This window comes from Lissotriton helveticus, chromosome 1_2 (genome assembly GCF_964261635.1).
Source record: "Lissotriton helveticus chromosome 1_2, aLisHel1.1, whole genome shotgun sequence".
Classification (NCBI taxonomy): Eukaryota; Metazoa; Chordata; class Amphibia; order Caudata; family Salamandridae; genus Lissotriton; species Lissotriton helveticus.
Genome location: NC_136058.1, coordinates 180,687,715 through 180,713,671, shown reverse-complemented (window position 1 = coordinate 180,713,671; position 25,957 = coordinate 180,687,715). Strand labels below are relative to the sequence as shown.

At 49.4% G+C, this 25,957-nt stretch overlaps 1 protein-coding gene across 1 annotated transcript in view; it reads right to left on the bottom strand.

Annotated features, from left to right (window-relative positions):
• Positions 1-25,957, bottom strand: part of NRDC (nardilysin convertase) — a 2,150,332-nt gene that overhangs the window by 331,360 nt on the left and 1,793,015 nt on the right. Inside the window, exon 25 of the mRNA XM_078670713.1 lies at positions 22,137-22,275. Coding sequence (XP_078526839.1) covers positions 22,137-22,275 — 139 coding nt within the window. The remainder of the gene's footprint in view (positions 1-22,136; positions 22,276-25,957) is intronic.

Genomic DNA, 25,957 nt, shown 5'->3' with positions numbered 1-25,957 from the left:
CGGGCCTGTATGAAAGGCTGGGTAAAGAATACATTAAGTCGACCTGGGATTTTACCATACACACACAGATGTTGGAATGGGGGACATGAAGTATTCCTTAGTGGTAAGAATTGTAAAAACTCACTGAGTGGTACACTTTTGTGCCAGGGTATTAATTTGCACGGAGCCTGTGACGGTTCTACAAATAACCTTTTGTGCCACCTGCACAGATCCGCCTCCACAGCGATAGTACCGATTTTCAGGAAGCTAACCAATGGCAGCTACGTTATGCTCAACGATCACAGCTGTTGTGGCATGTTGCCAGGAAAAAGTTATCTCGTAACGGTGTCATCTACGGTCACTTGCTGTATGCAAGTATTGTATCCAAAAAGCAAGACAGAAAGGGAGACGGCTCTATGGCCTTCACTGAATATCTCTTCTATACAAATTGATACTTTAAGCAGAATGAAAGCCATTCTTTTACATAAAAATGTGCCACTGACCTCGTCTAGAGAAACGTATGATCTGCAAGTAGCAAGGCCTTCAGCAGAGATACATGCATTATTATCAACAAACTGCCCAGTACATTTCGCAGAAATGTTAGGTCAAATCTTAAACATGTCTGATACCAGCAGCATCTCACATGTATTTAAGACTTTTTTTCGGGACTGTTAACACCATTTGAAGCAGTCCTCGGCATTTTCCCAAATTTCGTGCACTCTGTGTTCGGCGGCCTGCCTCTCATCTTGGGACTAGTAGCAGGAATTCTATTTTTATTCCTTCTGCTCCGATATGGCAAGTCTGGTCACCAGCAACACCCAGACTACCATGAAACAATGCCTCCTTGCCATAAGGTATTGCGAGAGAATTTCACAGATTCTTGGCTTGGCTCGTTTCAGAGATCTGAACACAACCCGGTTTCTATCGTTCAGACCAATCTGGCAAGATTGCATCTTACCTGTTCTCCGATGCCAGCTTTGCGGACAGGAATGCTTGTTGGACATTTGTCTTACACTTCCATCAGTACTGCCATCGGATGTTGACGCTTTGCTAGGTCCAGTAACGGCTCATGCAACGTGTTGCCCCCAACGCATGCCAATTCTGATGACGGCATTCATTGAGGTCTCACCGGCAAGCCTGACTGAGGGTGAGATACGAGAAACTACAGGCACACAGGTACCATCTACTACGGACATTGCTAATGCATCAAACGCTGACGGCGATGATCCACACTTCTGCACTTTTCATCTGCTAACTGAAGTGGTTCCACTTTCACCTACCACAGTAGACGGTTTCTCTGCGAGCCTAGATGATCTGATGTTTTCTCCTGACACTCCTGAGAATAACTTTTGATTATTTCACACAGCGTTCCTTGAACTCTGCAATTCGGCCTTCATTTTTTCAAAACAATCCACTAATTTGAACTTTTTCCTAAAAAATAACTCTTGGCACAGAGTAATCTGCTTAAAATAGGACTATTCTTAAAGCACAAGTTACTTACCTTCGGTAACAATATATCTGGAAGAAACAGTAGTTAGTATTAGATTACTTACCTTAGAATATCCCCAGGCGTCAGACTGGATCCGGAAATTTTTGTGTAGCAGTACCCATGCGCGTCGGTAGGCGTCGTCCGCGGCTCCGCGTCCGTCCTCGGCGTCGTAGGTGCCGTGATGACGTCGGAGTACTTAGACGCCGCCCTCGCGTGCTGACGTCAGTTCTTATACATAGGTTTTCCACTCCAGAAAACGCAGAGCCATGATAAAAACCAACACTGGTGCCATGAAACTAGGGCCCTGAAAGGGATGACCTTAACCCTAGATACTGGTTCGCAGAACGGGGAGGATGGGTGGGTCAGTAAGGAATCTAATACTTACTACTGTGGCGAATAGATCTAACCAAGGCTCTGCCCACTGCTGAAAGAGGCCTTGCGCCACGTCCGAGTTCAGACGCCATTCGTGATCCATCATGCACCGACGGCTGAGTTTGTCCGCCCTGGTGTTCAGAGAACCCGCCAGGTGTTCAACCACTTAGGTCATGCCCTGATGTTTCAGCCACTGCCAGAGACACAGGGCCTCTTGGCAGAGGGTCCACCCCGCCCTGTTTGATCGAGTACCACATGGCGGTGGTGTTGTCCATGAACACCTGCACTACACTCCCCCGGACAGAGGGGAGGAATGCCTTCAGTGCAAGACGGATCGCCCGCAGCTCCAGAAGGTTGCTATGGAGCTGGTACTCCGCCGGAGACCAGAGGCCTCTGATCTCCGCCTCTCCCATGTGGCCTCCCCAGCCCTGGAGAGACGCCCTCCGTCACAACAACGTGCTCCGGTTGGGGAAAGGAGAGGGACCTGCCGCTGGCCGAATCGCGGTCCTGGAGCCACCACTGCAACTGTCTTACAGTGCCCTCCAAGATCAAGACATGGTAGGACAAGTTGCCCTGATGCTGGGCCCACTGAAACTTCAGGTCCCACTGCAGAGCCCGCATCCGCCACCTGGCGTGATGATTCAGAAGGATGCAAGAGGCCATCAGCCCAAGAAGTCGCAGCGTCAACCGGACCGAAATCCGGGATAAATGCTGAAAGATCGGAATCAGAGCCTGAATATCCCGAACCCGCTGTTCGGGAGGATAAATCCGAAACTGTGCTGAGTCCAGAACCGCTCAGATGAAGAGGAGCTTCTGAGAGGGACACAGGTGTGACTTCGGCACATTGATGGAGAACCCCAGCTGGTGCAGGAGGTCGGCCATAGTCTGGAGGTGGCTGACGACTGTCTGGGGCGAGCCCGCCTTCAACAACCAGTCGTCGAGGTAGGGGAAGACTGAAACCCCTAACCTGCGCAGATGAGCTGCGACCACCGCCATCACTTTCGTGAACACCCTTGGGGCACTGGTAAGGCCGAAGGGGACCACAGTAAACTGAAAGTGCTCGTGGCCCACCGTGAACCGCAGGTAGCATCTGTGGGCCGGCAGGATAGGGATTTAGAAGTACGCATCCTGCAAGTCCAACGCTACCATCCAGTGTCCTGGGTCCAGGGCAGCTAAGCACACAAGATGATGGACGGAATGTTGCACAATGGCAAAACATTCACCCCAGTCACAGATCTGGGTTTAATCCATCGTTATTTTGCTCACCAAGCCACCCCAGTTCAGACATGGCCATAAGCAAATCAGTCTTGACCCTGTGCCTCATGGGAACAGTCCAGCCGAACTGCCAAGCCATGTCTTCCCTGGACCGGAATCAAGCATCCTTGGACCGGTTTCTGGCTATCAGCCGTCTTCAGCCAGGCTAGCTTGACTCCAGTGGCTTAGTGAGCACGGGACCCACGTCTGGGCATACCCTTCCCACATAGGGTGAACAGCAAAACACACAAGATGATGGACGGAATGCTGCACAATGGCAAAACATTCACCCCAGTCACAGATCTGGGCAGCTAAGACCTGAGCCAAAGTCAGGATCTTGAACTTCTCCTTCCGGAGGAAGCCGTTGACAATCCTGAGGTCTAAGATAGGGCGTAGGCCCCCTTTGCCCTTCTTTAGAACCAGAAAGTAGTGGGATTAGCAACCATACCCCACATCTGGCCCAGGAACGCGCTCGATGGTCCTCTTCGCCAAGAGGGCCGTAACTTCCTCCTGCAGAAGTCGCAAGTGATCCCCCGACACGCGGTGGCACTGCGGTGGGATGGCTGGAGGGGTCGCCTCGAAGGGGAGGGAGTAGTCCCTTCGGACGATTTGCAGCACCCACCTGTCCGAAGTGACTGTGCGCCCTGCCGCCCACTGGCGTCAAATGGGCCTGAAAGCTCGGACTAGGAAGGCTTTGAGGCAGATGCAGCGGGGGTGGATGTGGACTGGCTTCGCCGCTGATCCCGGGCACTGCCACAGCGTTTACCACGTCCGCCACTGCGCTGGATGGTAGTCTGCGGGCCGTGGCTGGCAGGACGTGTGGGGGCGCCCCTTCCGTGGCCACGAAAGGAGCGAAAAGCAGCAGTTTGCTGTAGCCCTGGAGTCCTTAAAGCGCTCAAGCGCACTGTCTGCCAAAAAGGCGACGGCCATCAAACGGCATGTCCATAAGGGTGTTCTGGACATCAGCCAAAAAGTTGGAGGACCTCAACCAGGCGTGCCGTCGAATCGCCACCGTCGTTGCCATCGCTCTCCCCAGTGAGTCCGTGGTATCCAGCCCACATCGGATGGAGTACCGTGCCGCATCTCGACCCTCCGCAAGGGCTTGGGCGAGTTTAACCCGGGCCTCCTCAGGGCATTGTGGCAGCTCATCCGCGACCGTGTCCCACAGAGAGTGGGTATAACGGCCCAAGAGGCACACGGTGTTGACAGACCGCAACCCCAAACTCAGGGAGGAGAAGGAATATGCTACTTACCAGTATGCATCTGTTCTTGGTATGTAGGGCTGCTGACATTCATATCTGTGCATAAATCGCCGCCTAGTGTTGGGTCCGGATGATTGCACATTGTTGTCCTGGAAGAGTCTTCGAAGTATCACGAGATAGGTGACTTCTCCCTCGGACTACAGTGCGCATGGGCATCCTCTCCATCCTCAGATTGTTTTTCGCCATTGTGGCAGAGATGGAGTATAGTACAGTAAGAGATGTCCATGCAAAGAGTGAATGCTGCAGCTGCGACAGGCACCGGGGAGGTGGGTGGGCGATATGAATGTCAGCAGCCCTACATGCCAAGAACAGATGCATACTGGTAAGTAGCATATTCCGTTCGAGGCATGTGGGCAGCTGAATTCATATCTGTGCATAGAATGTATAGCAGTATCTCCCTTAGCGGTGGCTACCTGTGTCAGCTGCAGCAGTCTGGAAAAGAGTTTTGAGAACAGCCTGTCCTACAGCAGCTTGCTGTTTTGAATGTACATCTACACAATAGTGTTTTGTAAATGTATGTGTGGTTGACCATGTGGCTGCTCTACAAATTTCGTGTAAAGGAATATTTCCCAGGAAAGCCATGGATGCCCCTAGCTTGCGTGTGGAATGCGCTCTAGGGGGGACTGTTAAGGTGCGTTTTGCCTTCAAATAACATATTTGGATGTACTTAACTAACCACCTGGCTATACCTGACTTTGAAATAGGGTTACCCTTGTGTTGTGGTGAGAAGGCAACAAACAATTGTTTTGTTTTCCAAAAATGTTTTAGTTCGGTCTATGTAATATAGCAGAGCTCTTTTGACATCAAGGTTATGCAAGGCCCTTTCAGCTACTGTTTGTGGATTCTGAAAGAACACCGGCAGGTCTATAGTCTGATTTATATGGAAATGGGATACCACCTTTGGCATGAACTTAGGGTTTGTTCTAAGAACTACTCTATTTACATGTACTTGAATGAATGGCTCTTCAATAGTTAGGGCTTGCAGCTTACTAACTCTTCGAAGCGAAGTAATGGCAATAAGGAAAGACACTTTCCAAGTAAGAAATTGTAGTTCGCATGAGTGTAGTGGCTCAAAAGGTGGTCCCATTAGTCTGGTTAAGACAACGTTTAGATTCCAGACTGGTGAAGGTGGGTGTCTTGGAGGAATTATGCGTTTGAGTCCTTCCATAAATGCTTTAATTCCTGGCACCCTGAACAGTGAAAGGTGTTGCCTGTTCTGCAGATATGCTGCTAACGCAGCTAGGTGTATTCTGATGGAAGAAAAAGCTAAATTGCAGCGTTGGAGGTGCAGTAGGTAGCAAATGATGTTTCGAGTTCGAGCATCAAGAGGGTTAATGTCATTGTTATTACAGTAAATGACGAAACGTTTCCACTTTGCTGCATAGCATGCTCTAGTAGTGGGTTTTCTTGCCTCTTTGGTAATATTCATGCAGTCTGGAGGCAAGTTGAGGTATCCAAATTCTAGAATTTCAGGAGCCAGATCGCCAGGTTCAGCTATTGGGGATCTGGGTGTTGGATTTCGCCATGGTTCTGCGTTAGAAGACTGGGTGTTAGTTGCAGTCTTTGATGAGGCACCACCGATAGTTCTAGGAACGTTGTGTACCATGGTTGCCTCGCCCACGTGGGAGCAACTAGGATTAGCGTCAGCGAATGTTGGCGCATTTTGCGTGCCACCAGCGGTATTAGTGGAGCAGATTCGCCTGACCAGTTCATCCATATCGCATTGCCTTGCGACTGCGGATGTGGGAACCTGGCGGCAAAGTACTGGCATTTTGCGTTTTCGCTTGTGGCAAACAGATCTATTTCCGGGTGCCCCCACTTCCGGAAGAATGGTTGGAGCACCTTGGGGTGAATTTCCCATTCTTGCATCTGTTGGCTGTGCCTGCTTAGGAGGTCGGCCACTTGGTTGTCCTTGCCTGGGAGGTGTTCTGCCATGAGAAAAATGTTTCTCTGAATGGCCCATTTCCACATCGCTTGAGCTAGGTGCGACAGCTGTGGCGAGTGTGTCCCTCCCTGTTTTTGAATGTAGTACATAGCTGTCATGTTGTCCGTCCGGATCAACACAGCTTTGTTGCGTAAGTGTGTCACGAAAGCTTTTAGGGCTAGAAAGATGGCCATCAACTCTAGGAGGTTGATATGCATTTTCTTTTGCTGCACAGTCCAGAGTCCCTGCACTGTGTAGTGTAGGACATGGGCTCCCCATCCTAGTAGGGATGCGTCCGCTGTTAACACTATTTGTGGGACAGGCTCTTGGAACAGTCGACCTTTGCAAAGGTTTTGTGGATTCCACCAATGCAGAGAGTTGTATGCCCGGCTGGTCACCCACACTAGGTCCTTTAATTGCCCATGAGCCTGGTTCCACTGCCTTGCTAGGCATTCTTGTAGCGGGCGCATATGTAGTCTGGCGTGAGGGACTATGAATATGCACGAGGCCATCATGCCTATTAGCTGCATAAACACTCGAGCTGGTAGTGAGTGTTCGGGTCCGAACTTTTGTATCAGCGTTTGCATTCCCTGGACTCGTGCTGTGTTGGGATATGCTTTTGCTGACAGTGTATCTATTGTCGCTCCCAGGTATTGTTGGACGTGGGAGGGTTGTAGGTGTGACTTTGGGTAGTTTAGTGAGAATCCTAAACTGTGCAGTAGGTGTATGGTCTTTGACATGTTGTTGGCACATTGCTGGGCTGTTGGCGCGTGTATTAGCCAGTCGTCCAGATAAGGGTACACATGTATGTGTTGCCTTCTGAGATGTACTGCTACTGTAGCTAGGTATTTGGTGAACACTCTTGGAGCTGTTGTCACCCCAAATGGCAGGACCTTGAATTGGTAGTGTTGCCCTTGAATGGTGAACCTCAAATACTTTCTGTGCGCAGGGTGTATTGGTATATGAAAATATGCGTCTTTGAGGTCTAAAGTTGCTAGGAAGTCTCCCTGGCGAAGCAATGGTAAGACTTGTTGGAGAGTGAGCCTGTGAAAATGCTCTGATAGAATGTAAAGGTTGAGGGGCCTGAGGTCCAATATTGGTCTGAGAGACCCGTCCTTCTTTGGAATTAGGAAGTATAGTGAGTATACTCCTGTTCCCTGGTGTTGCAGTGGGACTGGTTCTATGGCCCCCTTTTGCAGCATACTGATGACCTCTTGCTAAGGTAACGTTATATGTTCTTGTGACATAGGACGGTGCATGGGTGGTATGTTGGTTGGAGTTGAGGAGAGCTCTAGGCAATAGCCATGTTGGATAATTTGCCTGACCCACTTGTCTGTGGTGATATTTTACCAGACTTATTGAAATTGTTGTATTCTTCCCCCGACTGGTGTTATATGGTCTGGGGGGAGTGTCAAGAAGTCACTGCTTTGTGTTAGTGGAGGATCTATTTGCATTGCCTCCACGACCTCTGCCCATGGTATTGTTTCCTCTATAACCACCCCTGCCGGTGTTTTTGTTATATGTTGTTTGTGTGTTACTCTTGTAGTTGGAGGATTGCTGTGATGTTCCTCGCGCTCCTCCCCTATAGTTGGAGCGACGAAAGGAGCCCGGTGTTGTTGGGACTGAAGAGCTCCCATTGATTTTGCAGTTTCTGCATCCTTTTTCATCTTGTCCATAATTGAATCAACTGCTGGGCCAAATAAAAAGTCTGGGTTGATTGGCTGATTAATAATTGTAGATGCTTTCCCTCTTGTATAAGTTCATCTGCTTGTTGTTTGTAGGGATCAGGTAAGTGTTGGATAATTTCTTCCAAACTGTCGTAGTGCGCCCTATCATATCTGGCTAGCAGGGCCTGTGTATTGGCTATACGCCAGGAGTTTGCTGCCTGAGCCGCCACTCTTGCCTGATGCCTCAAATATTTTGGATTCCTTGCCTGGAGGTGCAGCCTCACCAGTAGTCTGTGAGTTTGCACGCTTACGTGCGTTTGATACCACTAAGGAATCTAGGGGTAGCTGTCCTTTTATGTATGTAGGATCTATAGGTGCAGCTCTGTATTTCTTTTCATTCTAGGGTTTATGACCAGGGCTCTAGCAGTGTCCTTAAAAATGTCACTTGCATGTTTTAACACCCCTTTTAGCATTGGGAGTGTTCTAATGTGTCTTTCAGATGTTGTGAGTGTATCAAAGAGGAAGTCTTCCTCGACCGCATCAGAGTGCATCTCTACATTGTGGTAGGTTGCTGCTCTATCTAACAGAGAATTAAATGCAACTGTATCCTCTGTGGGTGATGGTTTAGTAGGGTATACTGCAGGGTCTGTAATAGGCAGAATCCCTTCATTGTCTGGTTCCCCTTCTCCACCCCATGGCTGTGTGTCTGGCTCTGTATGTGGGTTTTGTGAATAACCAAACCCTACATCTGCGTCCTGATCTTCATCAGGGTTGTAGTCAGAGCGTGTTGGTGAGGTTGGGGTATAAGGAGTGGTAGGCATAGCAGGAGTGATTGGTTCAAAGAGTATAGGAGAGGTAGCACAGTCTCTCTTTTTCTTCAGGGGGATCCTGGGAAGGTCTTCAGTTGGTAGAGGCCTTTTCTTTTTAGTGTAGACAGTCACTTTACCAGTGTTTGGATCAATGTAGATTTTTGACTGGTTGTCCGTGGAGGGATCTGGGTCAAGAAGCTCCTCTTCCACAGTCCTTGGTTTTGGTGTTACAACTTTTGGGTTTTGTTTCTTTGGGTCGATGGTTTTTGGCACCTCGACCGCTTTTGGTGGTTGTATCACCTTTGGTTGTTTTTCAACAGGTTTTGTTTGCTGAACGTCTTTTGCTGGCTTCACAACTTTTTTCGGACCGAGCGGGTTTGTCGGTTCGACAGTCTCTTTATGTTGTCTTGGAGCCTGCTGTTTCGGGTCGACGCCCTTTTTCGTGTCGATGGGCTTCGGCTCGACTGATTTTTTTCTCGTCTACCTTCGGTTTCGGTTCGACGGTAGTTTTGGGCGTAGGCCTTGTTCTGTCGTCGACTGGTTTCTTCCCCTTGTCGATACCTGAGGCTGATTTGCTCGATTCGACGTGCTTTTTGGGGGTCGATTCGACGTGCTTTTGTTTTTGTGTCGAATCGACATGTTTTGGCTTCGAGGTGGACTCGACGGCCTTCGACTTGGAGCTCGACTCGACTGCTCTTGTCTTGGATGTCGACTCGACGGTTTTCGGTTTCGAAGGTTGCAGTGGTACTGTGGCCTTCGGGTCGACGCCTTTTGGCTTCGATACCTTCGGGTCGACGTAATTCGGTCCGTCAGTATTGTCGACAAGTTTCAGTTTCGATGGAACCGATGTCGTGTGACGTGTCTCAGAGGGCTCTTTGGATATGTTCTTAGCCGGGCGTGATGGCGGGGCTGTAGAACGAGGTTGTTGGTCTCGGCTAAGGCCTGCTGTCGATGCCTCGACCTGAGTCTCTGATAGAGGTGTAGTGTCTATATGAGGCGGTGTACTCACGGTTCGCCCCTCGCCGTCATCGGAGTCGTCTTCAACTGCTACGATGTCCTGATCATAGTCCTCGAGATCGACTATCAGTTCTCCTTCTTTGGGGTAATATTCGGAGTCGTGCTCCGAGCATTGTCCGTCGTCTCGATCTGAGTCTTCGGCGCTTGCTAGATCTTCTTCGTCCCCGAAGATGTTCTCGGGCTCAGGCGCCGCCCGTCGCGTTTCTTGCCTTGCCGCCCGTCGATTCCGAATAGTCTTTCTGGATCGAAACTCGGCACAGGCTAGGCAACTATCTTCATTGTCATCTGGAGATAGGCATTTGTTCCACACTGGATGCTTGTCTGTGTGCGGGAACTTCGAGTTGCACTGACGGCAGTACTTGAATGGACTTCGTTCCATCGACGGTCGGTCCACGTGGTGTCGAGAAGGACTTACAGCCCGATTCGACGACTGGAGTGCAACCGACGGATCCGAAGGCCTTTTGGCCTTTTGAAAAGTTTTTCTTGATTCCGAACTTGGAGAGAGGAAAGTACATCCGAACCCAATGGCGGAGAAAAACAATCTGAGGATGAAGAGGATGCCCATGCGCACTGTAGTCCGAGGAAGGAGCCACCTATCTCGTGATACTTCGAAGACTCTTCCAGGACAACAATGTGCAATCATCCGGACCCAACACTAGGCGGCGATCTATGCACAGATATGAATTCAGCAGCCCACATGCCTCGAACCATTCGTTTACCATACTGTTCGTACCTCTTGGATTCCCGATCGGGGGGAGCCATCTGGAATGCGGTCTGGGAGTTAGAGACCTGGATGACCAGACTCTCGGGGTGGGTGGACAGGAAGCAAGTGTCGCCCAGGGCCGGGCGGTGGCGTCTGGCCACGTTCCTATCTACAGGATGACCTGTAGCGGGCCTGGACCAGGTGCCCAGAAGAACGTCAGTCAAGGTCTCATTAAACGGCAACAGAGGCTCCGCCTAGCTTGTTTGCGGTTTAAGGACCTCTGTGAGGAGGTTAGTCCTCACGGCCGCGATGGGGAGCTCAAGGCGTGAGGCCTTGGCCGCCCTCGTCAGCACCATACTATAAGCAGCCCCCTCCTCCATAGCCACGGTTGGAGGGGAGACAAAGCCAGTGTCGGGCGAAGTGTCCAGACCACTGGCATCCCCAAGCTCCTCTGCCCAGTCCTGATAAGACTGGCACTCACGTGCCAGAGGGTCCTCAGACCCCTCTCAGTCTGCTTCGGCTCAAAGGACAGTGTCGGCTCATAGAAATAAAAATCTCCCATCGGCGTCGATAGCGGCGTCGACCGACGCCGCTCCTGCGCCGAATCGAGAGCAGACCTGGGGGAAAAATAGGAACTGACGTTAGCGCGCGAGGGCGGCGTCTAAATACTCAGACAACGTCATCATGGCGCCTATAACGCCGAGGACGGAAGCGTAGCCGCGGACGACGCCTACCGACGCGCATGGGTACTGCTACGCAAACATTTCCGGATCCAGTCTGACGCCTGGGGATATTCTAAGGTAAGGAATCTAATACTAACCTGTTTCTTTCAGATGAACAAGATTTTGTGTTTAAACTTCCTAAATGACAATATTTGGCTTCAACCTCGAAAACAAACACAGTTAAAAACCTATGCTATGGGACAGATTTCAGGTATCAATTGATGAATGTACTTTCGTTCTATTTAATGAGAGAATATATGCTCATGATTTATGCTTGATTTCAGATGACGCCTATAACTTCTGCATACAGTATATACTCATTTCATGTGAACAAGCCTATTCAAATGCATTTTTGTATTTTGGGGTATGATTGTGAACACTTTGCTTTAGATATGTTCAGTGCTTAGGTGTTATTGAACGTAATAATCGTGGAGTGGGTGTTATGTGGGAATCTAGGACCCTAGTGTAATTTTCCAGATTCATGCCCATATATAGGTATAATTCACCCAATCCTTATATAGGCATAGGAATCATTGCCTTATTTGGGCTTAGCCTGTGCAGCCCAAATACGGCATGGCTACTTCCACTAAACTCCGAGAATCCACAATGATTTCTTGGAAAAACCAGCCTTCAGCAGTCAGGGACTTCCCCCTGCTTGAATACTAATTTATCCAAGAACTCTTTGAGTTTTCATGGAATTGAGGCACAAGTGACGATATTATGTCCAATCTTACATCAAATTTGGCACCTTCAAAGTATAAATATGCCTACATTTGCCCAGTCAAACACACGGTGGTTTAGGAGCAGATCGACTAACTACTTGCCCGACGCCCTGCTGCTGCAAGTGCCGAAGGAAGCCGACCCTCCAACTGACGCACTCAGAAGCCGCTTTCTTTTCTCTCGCCGAGAAATCCAGCTCCGGGGTTTCCAGGCTACCCTTGCGGGTTTGCTGGGAGATCGAGTCCTGAGAGAGAGATACAAGACCTCTATCATTCTGAAACCAAGGTACGGAGCGGATTAGACCCCTAGAGAATTCTTGGAACAGATTCTTGGCAGAAAATGACTAGACTTAAGCTGCACCACACTTACTCCTCCCTCGTACTAGACTTAGGTTAGGTACACCGGGGTAGGCGTATTTTAGCAGCACCAGTGGAGTACTTTTAGCCACTATTTTATCACTTTATGTATTTTATGCATTTTATGTATTCTATGTTTATGGCTTAGAAACCATATCATGCTCTTACCGTACTATTTTATAATACTATTCGTATTATATGCATTGTACTTCTTAACACCATTAATGCTGCAGCAATTTCCCCAGAGCGCTGGCACTCATTTTTTCCCATTGTTCATGACGAGCTCAGCTCGTCATCAGCACACGAGCAGTGTACTGCATGACGAGCTGAGCTCGTCATGAGCATGGAAGGGGTTAACCAGCATTTCAATTGTAGCAGTGCATTTCTTATGCTTAAGAAATAAGACTGTTCAATAAATACTTTTATTGAAAACGCCCGTCTCTCTATTTCTAAGCAACTCTGGTGAAACGAAGCATGCACATCTGACTGAGTGAAATAGCCGTCTATTGTTTCCGCGACTCTAGAGATACGTTTCGTTCTGGGGAAACAAAGTTGTCATGTTATATGGTTGTCAGAGACTAATCCCTTCTTGTACTTTCGAGAAAGTTTCTAGTGACCTCTGAGCTAGCTGGCACTCACAATTAAGTCTAATATATTCGGCAGAGACCTAGTCGACAGAAGTCCTACGTCTAAGCTGCAGGATATATTATTCCAACGCGCAGAGCCTATTGGAATATAGGAACTACACTACAGTAGCTGAACGGATGGAAGTAGCCATGCCTGTATTTAGGTAGCATGGACTATGCGTAAATAAGGACTGGATTTCTATGTCTATACAAGGGCACTGTGAAATGTACCTATATAAGGGCATGAATCTGGAAATGCATACAGAATCTAAATCGATACACAACAATCTGTAAGAAACATATATTAGTGATGGATTCCTTACCTTAGAATTACCCCCAGGCATCAGACTGGATCCGGAGATTTTTTTCGTAGTAGTACCCCTGCGCGTCGGTAGGTGGCCTCGGCCGACTCTGCATCCGTCGTCGGCTTCGTGATCGCAGTGGTGGTATCGCACTATCTACATGACGCAGCCCCTTCACGCTGTTGTCTGTTCTTTACACGACATTCCACGCCAGAAGCACAGAGCCATGCAAGACACTGACCACAGGTGCATAAAATTAAGGCCCTGAAAGGGAGTCCCTTACCCTAGAAGTCAGTTCGCAGAATGGGGAGGATGGGTGGGGCGGTAAGGAATTCATAACTAATATAAGTCTCTTAGAGATACACCGTTACCAAAGTTAACTAACTTGTTCATCTGAAAAAGACTATTAGTTATGGATTCCTTACCTTAGAATAGATACCCCAGCAATACCAACCCCGGAGGTGGGTCTGCGAATTAAGTTTACACCAGAACGTCCTGGAGAACTGAACAGCCAAAGAAGGTATCTCTTCAGACTTGGCTATCCAGGCAGTAGTGTTTACTGAACGTGTGCAAGAAAGCCCACATAGCTGCCTGGCAGATGTCATGAAAGGGGACTCCACGTCCCAAAGCAGTAGTGGGAGCTATCGCCCTGGTGGAATGGGCGCTCAACCCTACTGGAGGGTCCTTTTTCGCTAAGGAAAAAAATAATTTAACGCAAAGAACGACCCATCAAGAGATGGTTCGCTTTTGCACGGCCATTCTTGGCGCCCACATAGCCAACAAAGAGCTGATCATCCACCCAGAATTGTTTTGTGCTTTACAGGAAAAATGAGAGCGCACGTTTTGGATCCAGACGATGGAGCCTCTCCTCCTCTTTAGAAGGATGCGGGGTGGGAAGAAGGTGGGCAAAGTAATGATCTGTCCATTGTGGAAAGAGGTAACCACATTGGGAAGAAAACAGGGTCGGGTTCTGAGGACAACCTTGTCCGAATGAACAGCAAGGAAAGGAGGCTTAGAAGAAAGAGCCTGAAGCTCACTCACCCTGCAAGCAGAGGTGATGGCAACCAGAAAAGCATTCTTTAAGATCAAAAGTCTGAGAAGACAATTATGTAGCGACTCGAATGGAGCACACATAAGGTAGGTCAGAACCAGGTTTATGTCCCACTGGGGCATTACGAAAGGAATAGGAGGAAACAAACGAGTAATGCTCTTAAGGAAACGAATTACAATAGGGGACTTGAAAAGAGATGGCTGATCAGGAAGCTGGAGAAAGGCCGAAATGACCGAAAGATAGCCTTTAAGAGTGTCCAGAGCAGAGCCCTGCTGGGACATAGAAAGAAAGAAGAGGAGAACCCTTGAAAGAGGGGCAGAAAGGGGATCCACAGCCTTTGCTGTGCACCATGCCACAAATTTGTTCCATCTATAGTCTTATACCGTTTTAGTGGAGGGACGCCTGGCTACCAAGATTACATTACAGACTTTGGGAGGAAGGTCGAAAGCTGTCAACTGTCGCTGCTCAATCTCCAAGCAAAGAGGTGGAGGCTGGACGGATTCGAGTGGAGGACCGTCTTCTGTTGCTGAGACAAAAGATCCTCCTGAGGAGGCAGTCTGATCGGAGGATCGATGGCCATGTGCAGGAGCTTGGGATACCAGACTCTCCATGCCAATCCGGAGCCTCAAGGATGACTTGGGCCCTGTAGCACCTGATCTTCTTCTGCACTCTGGGCATAAGTGGTATAGGTGGAAAAGCGTATAGAAGACCGCAACTTCACTTGCGACGAAAAGCGTTGCTGAGCGAGTGCTGCCTTGGAAATTCCAACACGCAGAACTGCTGACATTGCGTGTTTTCTTCGGTTGTGATTAGATATAACCAAGGCTCTCACCACCACTGAAAGAGACCATGCACCACCTCTGAGTGAAGACGCTATTCGTGATCAATCATGCACCTGCGGCTGAGTTCGTCCACCCTGGCGTTGAGTGAACCTGCCAGGTGTTGAGCCACAAGGGAAATGCTCTAATGTTCCAGCCATGTCCAAAGGCGGAGACCCTCTTGACATAAGGTCCACAACCCCACCCTGCCCTGTTTGTTGCAGTACCACATTGTGGTGGGGTTGTACGTGAACACCTGCACCTTCCTTTGACAGAAGGAAGGAATGCTATCAGTGCAAGACGAATTTCCCAGAACTCCAGAAGGTTGATTTGGAGCCCAGACTTTTCCGGAGATCAGAGACCTCTGATCGCCGCTTCTCCCATGTGGCCACCTCATCCCAGGAGTGACGCATCTGTCACCATTGTTTGGGAAGGGACATGGATCTGTTGTTGACCCAATCCTGGTTCGTTAGCCACCACTGTAATTGATGTGTAGTACCCTTCGAGATCTGGACGCAATTGGAAACATTTCCCTGATGCTGTGCCCACTGGAACATCAGATCCACCAGCAGGATGCAGGAGGCCAAGAGGCCCAGACTCCTCAGGGTCATTCTGACTGAAACCCGGTGTAGAGGCTGAAAGATCTGAATCATAGCCTGAATATCCCGGACCCACTGTTCTGGAGGATAAGCCCGAAACTGCATTGTATCCATAACCGCTCTGATGACAAGGAGCTTCTAAGAGGGTATCAGGTGAGACTGGCATGTTGAAAGTGAATCCCAGCGAATGCAGGAGGTCCGCCGTAATCTGGAGATGGGAGACGACCGCCTGGGGCGAGGCCGCCATTAACAGCCAGTCGTTGAGATAGGGAAAGACGGGAACCCCTGATCTGAGCTGATAAGCTGCAACCACCGCCATCTCTTTCTTGAACACCCAAGGGACGCTAGTAAGGCCAAAGGGGAACACGGTAAACCGAAAATACTTGTGGCCTACCGTGAACCGTAGGTAGCGCCGGTGGGTCGGCAAGACGGGGATGCGGAAATAGGCATCCTGCAAGTCCAACACTACCATCCAGTCTCCAGGGTCATGACCAGACAGAACCTGAGCCAATGTCAACATCTTGAACTTCTCCATCCGGAGGAAGCGGTTTACGTCCTTGAGATCGGAAATAGGAAGCAGGCCTTTGTCCAAAAGTAGTGGGAGTAGCAACCACAACCTACTTCTGGCACAGGGACATGCTTGATGGCTCCCTTGGCCAAGAGAGCTGTAGCTTCCTGGCAGAGAAGGGCCACGTGATCCTCCCACATGTGATGGAATGCAGGTGGCATGGATGGAGGGATAGTCTCGAAGGAGAGGGAGTAGCCTCTTCGGACTATCTGCAAACCCCACCTGTCGAACGTTATATTCTGCCAGAGAATTCTGCTGCCCACTGGCAACTGGTATCCCTGGAGAGTCAGACTAGGATGGATTGGAGCCTGCTGCAGAGGGAGTGCTGGTGGACTGGCCCGCTTGCTGGTCCCCTGCCCCATGACACTGGGTCCCACATCCCCGGTCGCGCAGAGGCTGAACAGTTTGCGTAGGCCTGTGGCTCTGGGCAGAAAGTGGTGGGGCACCCATTCCGTAGCCACGAAAGGGGGGAAAAGCAGACTGCCCGGGGCTAGAGGCGGTAGCGGGGCCCAAGGATCTGGCTGTAGCCCTAGAATCCTTAAAGCGCTCGAGCGCGTTGTCCGCTTTGGTGTCAAACAAGCAATGGCCATCAAAGGGAATGTCCAAAAGAGTCTATTGGACATCGCTCGAAAAGCCAGTGGATCTCAGCCATGCGTAGCGCCTCAGGGCTACCGACATTGAAATCATCCTCCCGAGCGAGACAGCGGTGTCCAGCCCACATCGTATGGCGAACTTCGCTGCATCTCCACCCTCAGCAACCGCACGTGAGAGCACGGCCCGGGCCTCCTCCAGGCCCTGTGGCAGCACCTGCACGACCGTGTCCCACAGAGAGTGGGTGTAATGGCCCAAGAGACATGTGCTGTTCACCAACCGCAGTCCTAAGCTGGCGGAAGAAAACATCTTCCAAGGTGATCCAGCTTCTTGCATTCCCTATCAGGTGGCGTGGCAGGGAATGCGCCCTTGGAAGTGGAGGCTTGGACCACCAAGCTTTCGGGGTAGGGTGTTGGGAGAGGAAAATGGGGTCGCACTGGGCAGGGCGGTGGCGTTGGGCAATCATCCTATCTACAGGGGCCCCTGTTCTGGGCTTGGACCAAGTGCCCAGAAGGATGTCCATGAGGGCCTCATTGAACGGCAGCAGGGGCTCCGAAGAGGCCGCTGCCAGGAGATTAGTCCTGACTGCCACCGTAGGACGCTCATGGTTCAAGGGCTCCGCCGCCCTACTCAACATCACTGCGTATGATGCACCATCCTTCGTAGCCACGGTAGGGGGAGAAAGCATGCGGCTTCGGTCAACGTTGGTCTGGCTCCGTGTCCATGTTGTGGGGGAGGCCAGGGTAGACGTCTGTTGGGGACACAACCGGCGTTGCAAGGGGCGGAGGTGTCGCCAATGGATTCAACGCCAGAGGAGGTGTCGTGAGGTCGACCAACGACGATCTGGATCCAGGCCTGGATACCTGGGGGCGGAGCCACAGGCATCTAAGGCCTAGATCCTCCAGCCGAGTCCGATGGCGCGCCGGTGGAGTTGGGCTGCCTAGAGAGAAATTAGAGGGCTTCACAAAATCTACAAAGTTTGGCAGGGGTCGCTCCAGCTCCCGAGAAGGGAGGGAGGCTCAGAGCCGACCCAACAGTATCCTCGGGCGGAGCCAGAAGACTAGCTTCCGCATCCTGCGTCGGCAGACAGACAGACGGGGTTGTGCAAAGAGCAGCGGTGCTTCTTCACCTTTTTTTTGTGCTTCGACTTACCCGAAGACTTCGACGAGGATTGGTGGTGATGGCTCCGCAACCGGTCCTGCAAACTCCCACTTGACCGGGACCTCGAGCGGCACGGAGCCGACGGCCGGGCCTCCAGAAGTTTTCGGGTCAGCTCCTGCAAAGACTTTGGGCCATGGCCCGACAGTCGGAGCACGAATTCGGGTCGTGGTCGCGCTCCAGACAACAGAGGCACACTAGATGTGGGTCTGTCACAGACATCAACATGTGGCAGGAGCCACAAGGCTTGATGCCGGTCCGCTGATGTGACATCCCTGTGCACCAGGAGTCAAAAGACTTGAAAAAGAAGTCGACAAAAGTAAAAAAAAAAGACAGTCAAAAATGACTAGAGGTACCACTCTCTCAGGATCTGCGCTGGCTGGTGCGGAAAAAGAAAACGAACGTCAGAGCACTGGGGCTGCGTCAAAGTAAATACTGCGAATTCATCCGGGCGATCACGACAACGAACGCGGAGTTGACCACCGCCACCTACCGACGCCCGGGGTACAGCTACAAAGAAATTTCTCCTGATCCAGTCGGACGCCTGGGGGAAATTCTAAGGTAAGGAATCCATAACAAATAGTCTTTCTAATTTGCATCATACCCAAGACACCTCCAAAGAGACAGAGCCTCTCCGAAGGAATCAGGTATCACTTCGGCATGTTGATCATGAACCCCAACAAGGTTAGGAGGGTCACTGTCATCTGAAGGTGGTCAACAACTGACTGTGGCGCGTTCTCCTTCAATAGCCAGTTATTGAGGCAGGGGATGGTATGCCACGACTGCTGCATGATCAAAGGAGCCCTATTGAGGCCAAAGGGGAGCATGGTTGTAGAAAAGTAGGATCTGCTTATCCCTACTTTTTGCTTGATGTGATGCTGTTTCTGACTAGTCTGAATGGGATCCTGCTAATTAGGACCCAAGTCTCTGTGCTTTCTCCCTTAAATTGGTATGGTAAGTACTTAGCTACATCCCCGATTGGATACTGGTGTACCCTTGTCAGTCCCTAGTATATGGTACTAAGGTACCCAGGGCATAGGTACACCAGGGGTCCCCATGGGCTGAAGCATGCATTATGCCACCCATAGAAGGCCACTCAATTTGTATCCACAGGCCTGCCATTGCGGCTTTGCAAGCTGGTGCTAGAACCTGAAGATATAGGTTCCCTTATAGCTAAGATCACTGCACTTAAAACCTATAAGTCACCCGTAAGGCAGGTCTTACGATCTTGAAGGCAGAGTGCTCTGTTCTAAGTGTGAGGGTGCCCCTGCATGAGCAGGACACCCCTACAGCCTACGGAGTCCATTCTCCCGAGTTGTAAGTGAGACAGCCATATAACATATAGAGGGATACCGCGCCATTACGCGATGACCATCTCGAAACTGGCAGTAACGAATCTTATCATGCTTGGTATCAAACATGTTGGAATCATACCTCCCACATCGTAAACGGTGTGGGAGGTATGATTCCAAGAGCTGTGAAGCTCCTCCAGGAGTCTCTCAGTGCTCCCTGTACCAGTCTTCTAGACCCGGACAAAACAACATAGCTGCTGCAGAACAGAGACACAATTCTGTCCTCCTGCTGCTGAGCCAAGCTCCCAGACAGGGTTAAGTGTATTGGGATAGGGTGGGGGCGCTGGTCAGCATCAATCAGTCTGATTGCAGGGAACATTTGGTGCCCTCCTTGCATAGTCCAATTCAAACCAGCTCGGGGAGCGGTTAGATCCCGCTCTGGCGCAAAACTGGACAAAGGACATGGGAGTATCCTCCTCACTGTCCGACCCCTCCCCTGGGAAGGAACCATGAATCTTCCCAACCCTTTCCTTAGGGTACTTAAAGGCTTACCTGAGGGTGGGTCCATAGATTCGTCGTGGGACAAGATTAATTTTTAACCCTTTCTATGCTGATGACGGAACCGCTCCGTCATCAGCTGCGGTGGCGCTGTGCTGATGACGGAGCGGTTCCGTCATGGCCCGGCCGCCGCGCCTGCGCGGCGCGGATTTAGCGCCTGCGCTGGGCGTTCTATTGAGCAGGCGGGCCATGACGGAACCGCTCCGTCATGAGAACAGCCCAACCGCGGCTGATGACGGAGCGGTTCTGTCACCAGCATGCGGCCGCCGAGCGGCCGCCCCGCCCCCTTAGCGCTGCGGCGGAATAGCCGCCGCAGCGAAGGTGTTAAGACACCACTTCTTCAACCGTCTCGCCACTCTGGACTTCGCTCTGGGCATCCAGGCTGCAACCGGGAAGACTTCTGCTGCTCCTGATCTCCTCTCCTTGCTTGTCTGCTGCAACGTCTGTGCCTGTGCACCATACAGGAACCTTCCAAGGCCTGCGGGCATCCAAGACACCTGAAGGAATCCTCCTTGAAGTGAAGAAGTCACTTCCCTGCATCTGCAGACACCGCAAATAAGATAACCGGTATGCTGGTCCTGGGCTCCCACAGACTCCGAAAGGCTCAGCAACACAGGTGGTGGTTCTTCACATCCCTCGTGGCCTGACCTGTCCTTTCACCAAGTTTGAGGCCAGTATCCCTCGTCGGACCTGCAGGAACCGAACCCTTGTGCACCGCTTCGACTTGCAGTTGCACAAGCTTGTTGGCTTCCTTCCACCAAGATCTTCGGGCTCCAAGAAGCCCCAACCTCAAGTATCTCCTGTGACCAAGCTCTTCGTCCTCAATGCATCACTTGCATCATGGGCTTGTATCTTTGGTGAGCTGCTTGAGGTCCTCTTGCGACTATTGCCTTCGGCCTGTGTGTCCTCTCGAGGGTGTGATTTTAATTTGGTGGGCTCCCCTGATTGCTTGGGCCAGCCCCGACTCCCCTGCTTGGGGTGAGTCACCTAGACCTTGCTGGTCCCAGCACTGCACTTTCTTCACCTTCCACGTTGTTTGCAGTTGCCAAGGCTTGTTGGTGCTCTCGATGGACACCGACCCCCCCAACTCTTGACATCCGACATGGGATAGCTTGTGAACACCTCCTGGCCTTCCACAGCATCGCTTGGTCCTCATAGCTGCAGCTCCAAGGTCACCGTCAACCCTCCTGCAGCACCTGACATTGGTGGGCAATCACCTTCCGTGCTTCCTGATCATTTACAAGTGGCATTGACTCTGTCCCCTCTGCTTGCAGGTACCTCTCGACTGGAATCCACCTTTGGGTTCCACTGGACACTTTCACCTTCTCCAGCAGAGGCAGATTCCTTAAGTCCTCCATTGGGTTCGACGGCGGTTTCCGATGCCAATTCACACCTATGCACCTGGCTTCCCTGGTGTAGGTAGCCTGGTTCCTAGGGTATCCACGGGTAGGGGGGCTCTCCAACCTTCTGTTTTCCATGGGGTTTCTTCAGGGTTCACTGGGAAGTGCCCTTCTTTAAAATTGCAACCGTGGCTTACCCATTGACTTGAGTTGAGCACGCGGTTATGTCCCCACTCTGCATACGGCCTCAGTTGTGTTCCTGGTTACTTACCTCGGGTAGCTCCTTGGGTCCCCAGTACTTGTACATCTCCTGGGTATAATCTTGACTTGAGTCGTGGTTCGCATACCACTATTTTAGTATATGGTTTGTCTCCCCCCTGGCGACCATTGTGTATTTGTGCTACTTACCGGTTTTCATTCCAAAGTATTGTGTGCATAGTGTATATCTCAGGGTAGGACATATTGGTATGTGTTAGTGAGTGCCTTATAATAAATATACTGTGTGGTTCTTTTTCACTTAATCTATACCAATAAGATTACGTTCTGGTAAAACAAGCTGCTTTCCACTCCTTCTGGACTAAGCCTGAAGGCTGCTTTCCACAGCTACCACTTAGAGAGCTTTCTAAGGTTGACTAAGACAACTAAAATCACCATAATGGTTGTCTGGATCAGAGCAGGGTGCTACACTTACGTAAGTGAGCATCATATACTAAACCAGCCTCCTACACTCTAAATGAGGAGCTATTTAAAATGTACTATGATGACTCTCTCTTCTCCAGCCCCAGTCACCCCCAACTTTCACCACAAGGCTATTATTAGCATATGGCTACTTAGAGAACATCCACGTGTAGAAGGTCGGTTAACTAATGTTTTAGTAGCTATATATTAGTACATCTTAAGCTATAACCTCTTTAAACATGTCTAGTGGATGAAACTTCAAAATGCAATGTTTCACTAACCTGGTAATAAACTGTGACTTCAGAATTGGTATCTCCTTTATTCAAGGACTTCACTTTACACAGATGGTGAGCACTTGGTAGTTTGACCACCTGAAACTGTACAGGGACTGCTTCGGTCAATGGTTTAAACTTCAGTTGCCTGAAGAGAGAAATAAAAAAAAGAATGTTGTCATAGTCACTGACTGGACAAATACTCCAAGTGTTTTAGCAACTCAGACCCCTTTGCTCGCTGAAACTTGCAATCCTTTAATGAAAACTGGGGTAGCACAGAAAAGTAATGGAAAGTTAAGAGAGTGCTAGCCAATCAGACATATGCAATTTATGGAAAGGAGAGTGATAGCAAATCAGACATCACAATTCACCTTTTGGGCAAGTCACCAGAACAATAATGAATAAATTAAGCAGAAAACAATTAGTAAAGGAGATACACGGTCTTATAACAGACAGGTCATTTTTAAAACAAATTAGATTTGGTATTACTTTAGGTCACAGTCAACACTACACCCCCTTTTCTGTGACACAAGATCAGTCTTCAAGATAAAACGCTAAGATTTTTCAGTTTGTAAGCAGAGGTCAATTTACCATCTCTGACACTTGTTTTTGAAAGGTGTTCAGTCGTGCAGGTGATGCATAGGAAATAAACTTTTCAGCAATTGTTATTGTTATTGTTATTGTTAATTCCGGTTTCTATAGCGCCAACTCACCGGCAGGTCTCAAGGCGCTTATGACCGAAATGACAACAATTACACGATTGTCAGAAACAAAAGAACAACATCATGTTTAGACCAGGCACAACATATCCCTGAACAAAAAGGTTTTTAAAGTTTTTCTGAAACGGAGGAGATTACCCTCTTTACGGAGGGTTTCAGGTAATTTGTTCCAGATTTTTGGAATCAGGACAGAGAAAGATCTCCCACCTTTTGTGGCCAGCTTAAACCGAGGACATACCAACAGCTGTGCATCTGAGGACCTCAGTCTCCGTTCCGGGTTATATAGCTCCAACCGTTCTTTTATGTACAAAGGTGCTTGCCCATAAATTGCCTTATGGGCAATACACAGACTTTTGAAGACAGACCTTTGTCCAATGGGCAGCCAATGGAGGCTCTGCAACAGTGGAGAGGCATGAGATCGTCTTGGAAGTTTAAAAACAAGGCGTGCAGCATCGTTTAAAACCACCTGCAGTCTACTGATCAGAGTTTTTGGAAGGCCTAAGTAAAGGGCATTGCCGTAATCCAGCCTTGAGATTATTGTGGCAGAGACTACGGTACGAAGCATAGACTGGGATAAAAGAGGGACTAACTTACGCAATTGTCTAATTAGACCATTGCAAGTACCTACTACAGTGGAGATCTGGCTGCACATTGAAAGTTCGCTGTCAATTTTAATACCCAAACTTTTCACCTTATCCGCTGGTATGGGAGTTGGGCCTAGTTCCTGGGGCCAATACAGGTCACTCCATGGGGAACATATGGATGATATAACTAGAACCTCTGTTTTCTCGGGATTAATCTTCAAAAGGTTCCTAGTCATCCAGCTCACTGTAAATCTTAGAACATCTTGCGCATAGGTCTGTGCCGGCGCTGTATTCTCTATGCTCAGTAAAAGTTGGGTGTCATCAGCGTAGTTAAATACGCGACATCCCATCTTTGCCAGGGAGCTAATCAAAGGCTGCAGGTATAAGTTAAAAAGAAGTGGGGACAGAGCGGAACCTTGAGGGACCCCGCACTTCAAGTTCCCCACCTCCGATACCTTATCCCCCAACTGAATCCTCTGCGTTCTACCTACTAAAAAGGATTCTAACCATCTATAGGCCATGTCTCGAATCCCGCAATTCGCCAGTCTATCCAGGAGCAGAGTATGGCTGACAGTATCGAACGCCGCCGATAGATCTAAAAGTATCAGGGCGCTCGGTTTCTTACTGTCAGCCATACCTCTAAGTTCGTCCAGCACCGAGAGCATCACCAACTCGGTGCTGTGATGTGCACGAAAGCCCGCCTGTAGATCATGGAGAGAGTGTTGTGACTCCAGAAACGAGGCCAGGGCCTTCAGCACATGTTGCTCAAGGATTTTTGACAGGAACGGGAGTTGAGAAATTGGCCTATAGTTTTTCAAAGTATTAGGGTTTGCTCCCGGTTTCTTCATTAGCGGCTTCACTCGAGCTTCTTTGAAGCTCACTGGTAACCGACCTGTAACTAATGAGTTATTCAGGAGAGAGAGGATACGATCTTCTAAAATATGCCGTGCTAAGCGAAACACATTAGGTGGGCAAGGGTCCGCCGGGGAGCCAGATTTAACTTTATTCATGAGTAACTCAAGGGTCATTGCATCCATCAGGGGAAAGTCTGAAATACCAATTTCTGCCGGCGTCTGAGCAGCCTGCAACTTGATGGGTTCAATCATATGACCATTCCCGATGTCCTGTAGAATGGTCTCTACTTTCTCTAGAAAATAGCTTTGAAAGGTGTCGCAGCTAAAAGCTATGTCCGTATTTTCAGGTTTTTTGCTCAATTCCGTCAGAATTCTGAATGTTTCCTTCTGGACATTTCCAGCTTGCTTTATGCGATTTTCATAATATTTAGCTTTAGTGTCCAGAATGAGCTTCTTATAGATATTGAGCAAAATTTTATACTGCTCTCGACTTTCCTCATCTTTTTTCCTCCGCCAATTTCGTTCTAAATTACGAAGTTTCTTTTTGTGTTCCCTTAGGTCAGATGTAAACCATGGAGCTCCCTTTCCAGCTCCTTTTACCCTTTGCTGCTTTTCTGGTGCAATCTGGTCAATTGCTCTGATCAGATTGTCAGTAATGTACCTATACTCCTGATCTAAGTCAGTATTAGAGATGGTAGAGAGGCCCAATTCCGATAGAGTAGAAGACAGTGTTTGTAGATCAACTTTCTTCCATTGGCGGACCTTCTGCATTTTTGGTGGCGGCTTCATCAACTTTGTGTTGATAGGTACCTCACAATAAATTAAGTGATGATCTGACCAAATGCAAGGTAAAACCCTCAAAAGTACTGCTTTGGGGTCTAGCGTCCAGATAAGATCAAGAATATGTCCTTTAATATGTGTAGGGATATCCACCAACTGTCGAAAACCCAGGGAGGACATAGTGCTCTCCAAAAAGCGTGCAGCTGGCTCCTTTAATTCTCTATCCCAATGAAAGTTAAAATCTCCAGTTACTATTATATTTTTATATCGGGAACAAAGATCCGATATAGAAGCCATAAACAGATCATTAAAACCTAGGTTAGAGTTTGGTGGGCGATATACTGTGAAAATTACTAAGCACTGGTTATCAAACACAATCTTTACTGCGAGTGTATCAGCCAAATCCACAGTCTCTGCCAGTATTTTGGTTACATTTAGAGATTTTTTAAATATAATCGCTACTCCCCCTCCTCGGGCGTTATCTGCACGATTGTGCCAAATAATATCATACTCACTCGGGACCGCTGCTATGATGTCTGGTAGTGAGCTATCCCCGAGCCATGTCTCCGAGAGGGTAAGCACATCAATATCCTCATTTTGGAGTAGGGTAAAAATCTCCAGACTGTGTTTATGTAAAGATCGTGTATTTAAGCAGGTTAGCTTTAAAGAATGTGGCCGAGTATCTAATAATGCTATAGAAGGATTTAAAATAGACAAAGCGTCTAATACAGTTATAGTAACAGGGTCCAGAGAGTGTCCCCCTGTATCTAAAAGACACAATTCCTCCGAAGAAAAAATACGCCTCTGACCAGAGCCCCCTGCCCCTGCGCCCGTTCGTGCGCGGACGGGCGCAGACGGGCTGGACTCTGGCGTGACTCCGGCGTGCTCACGCA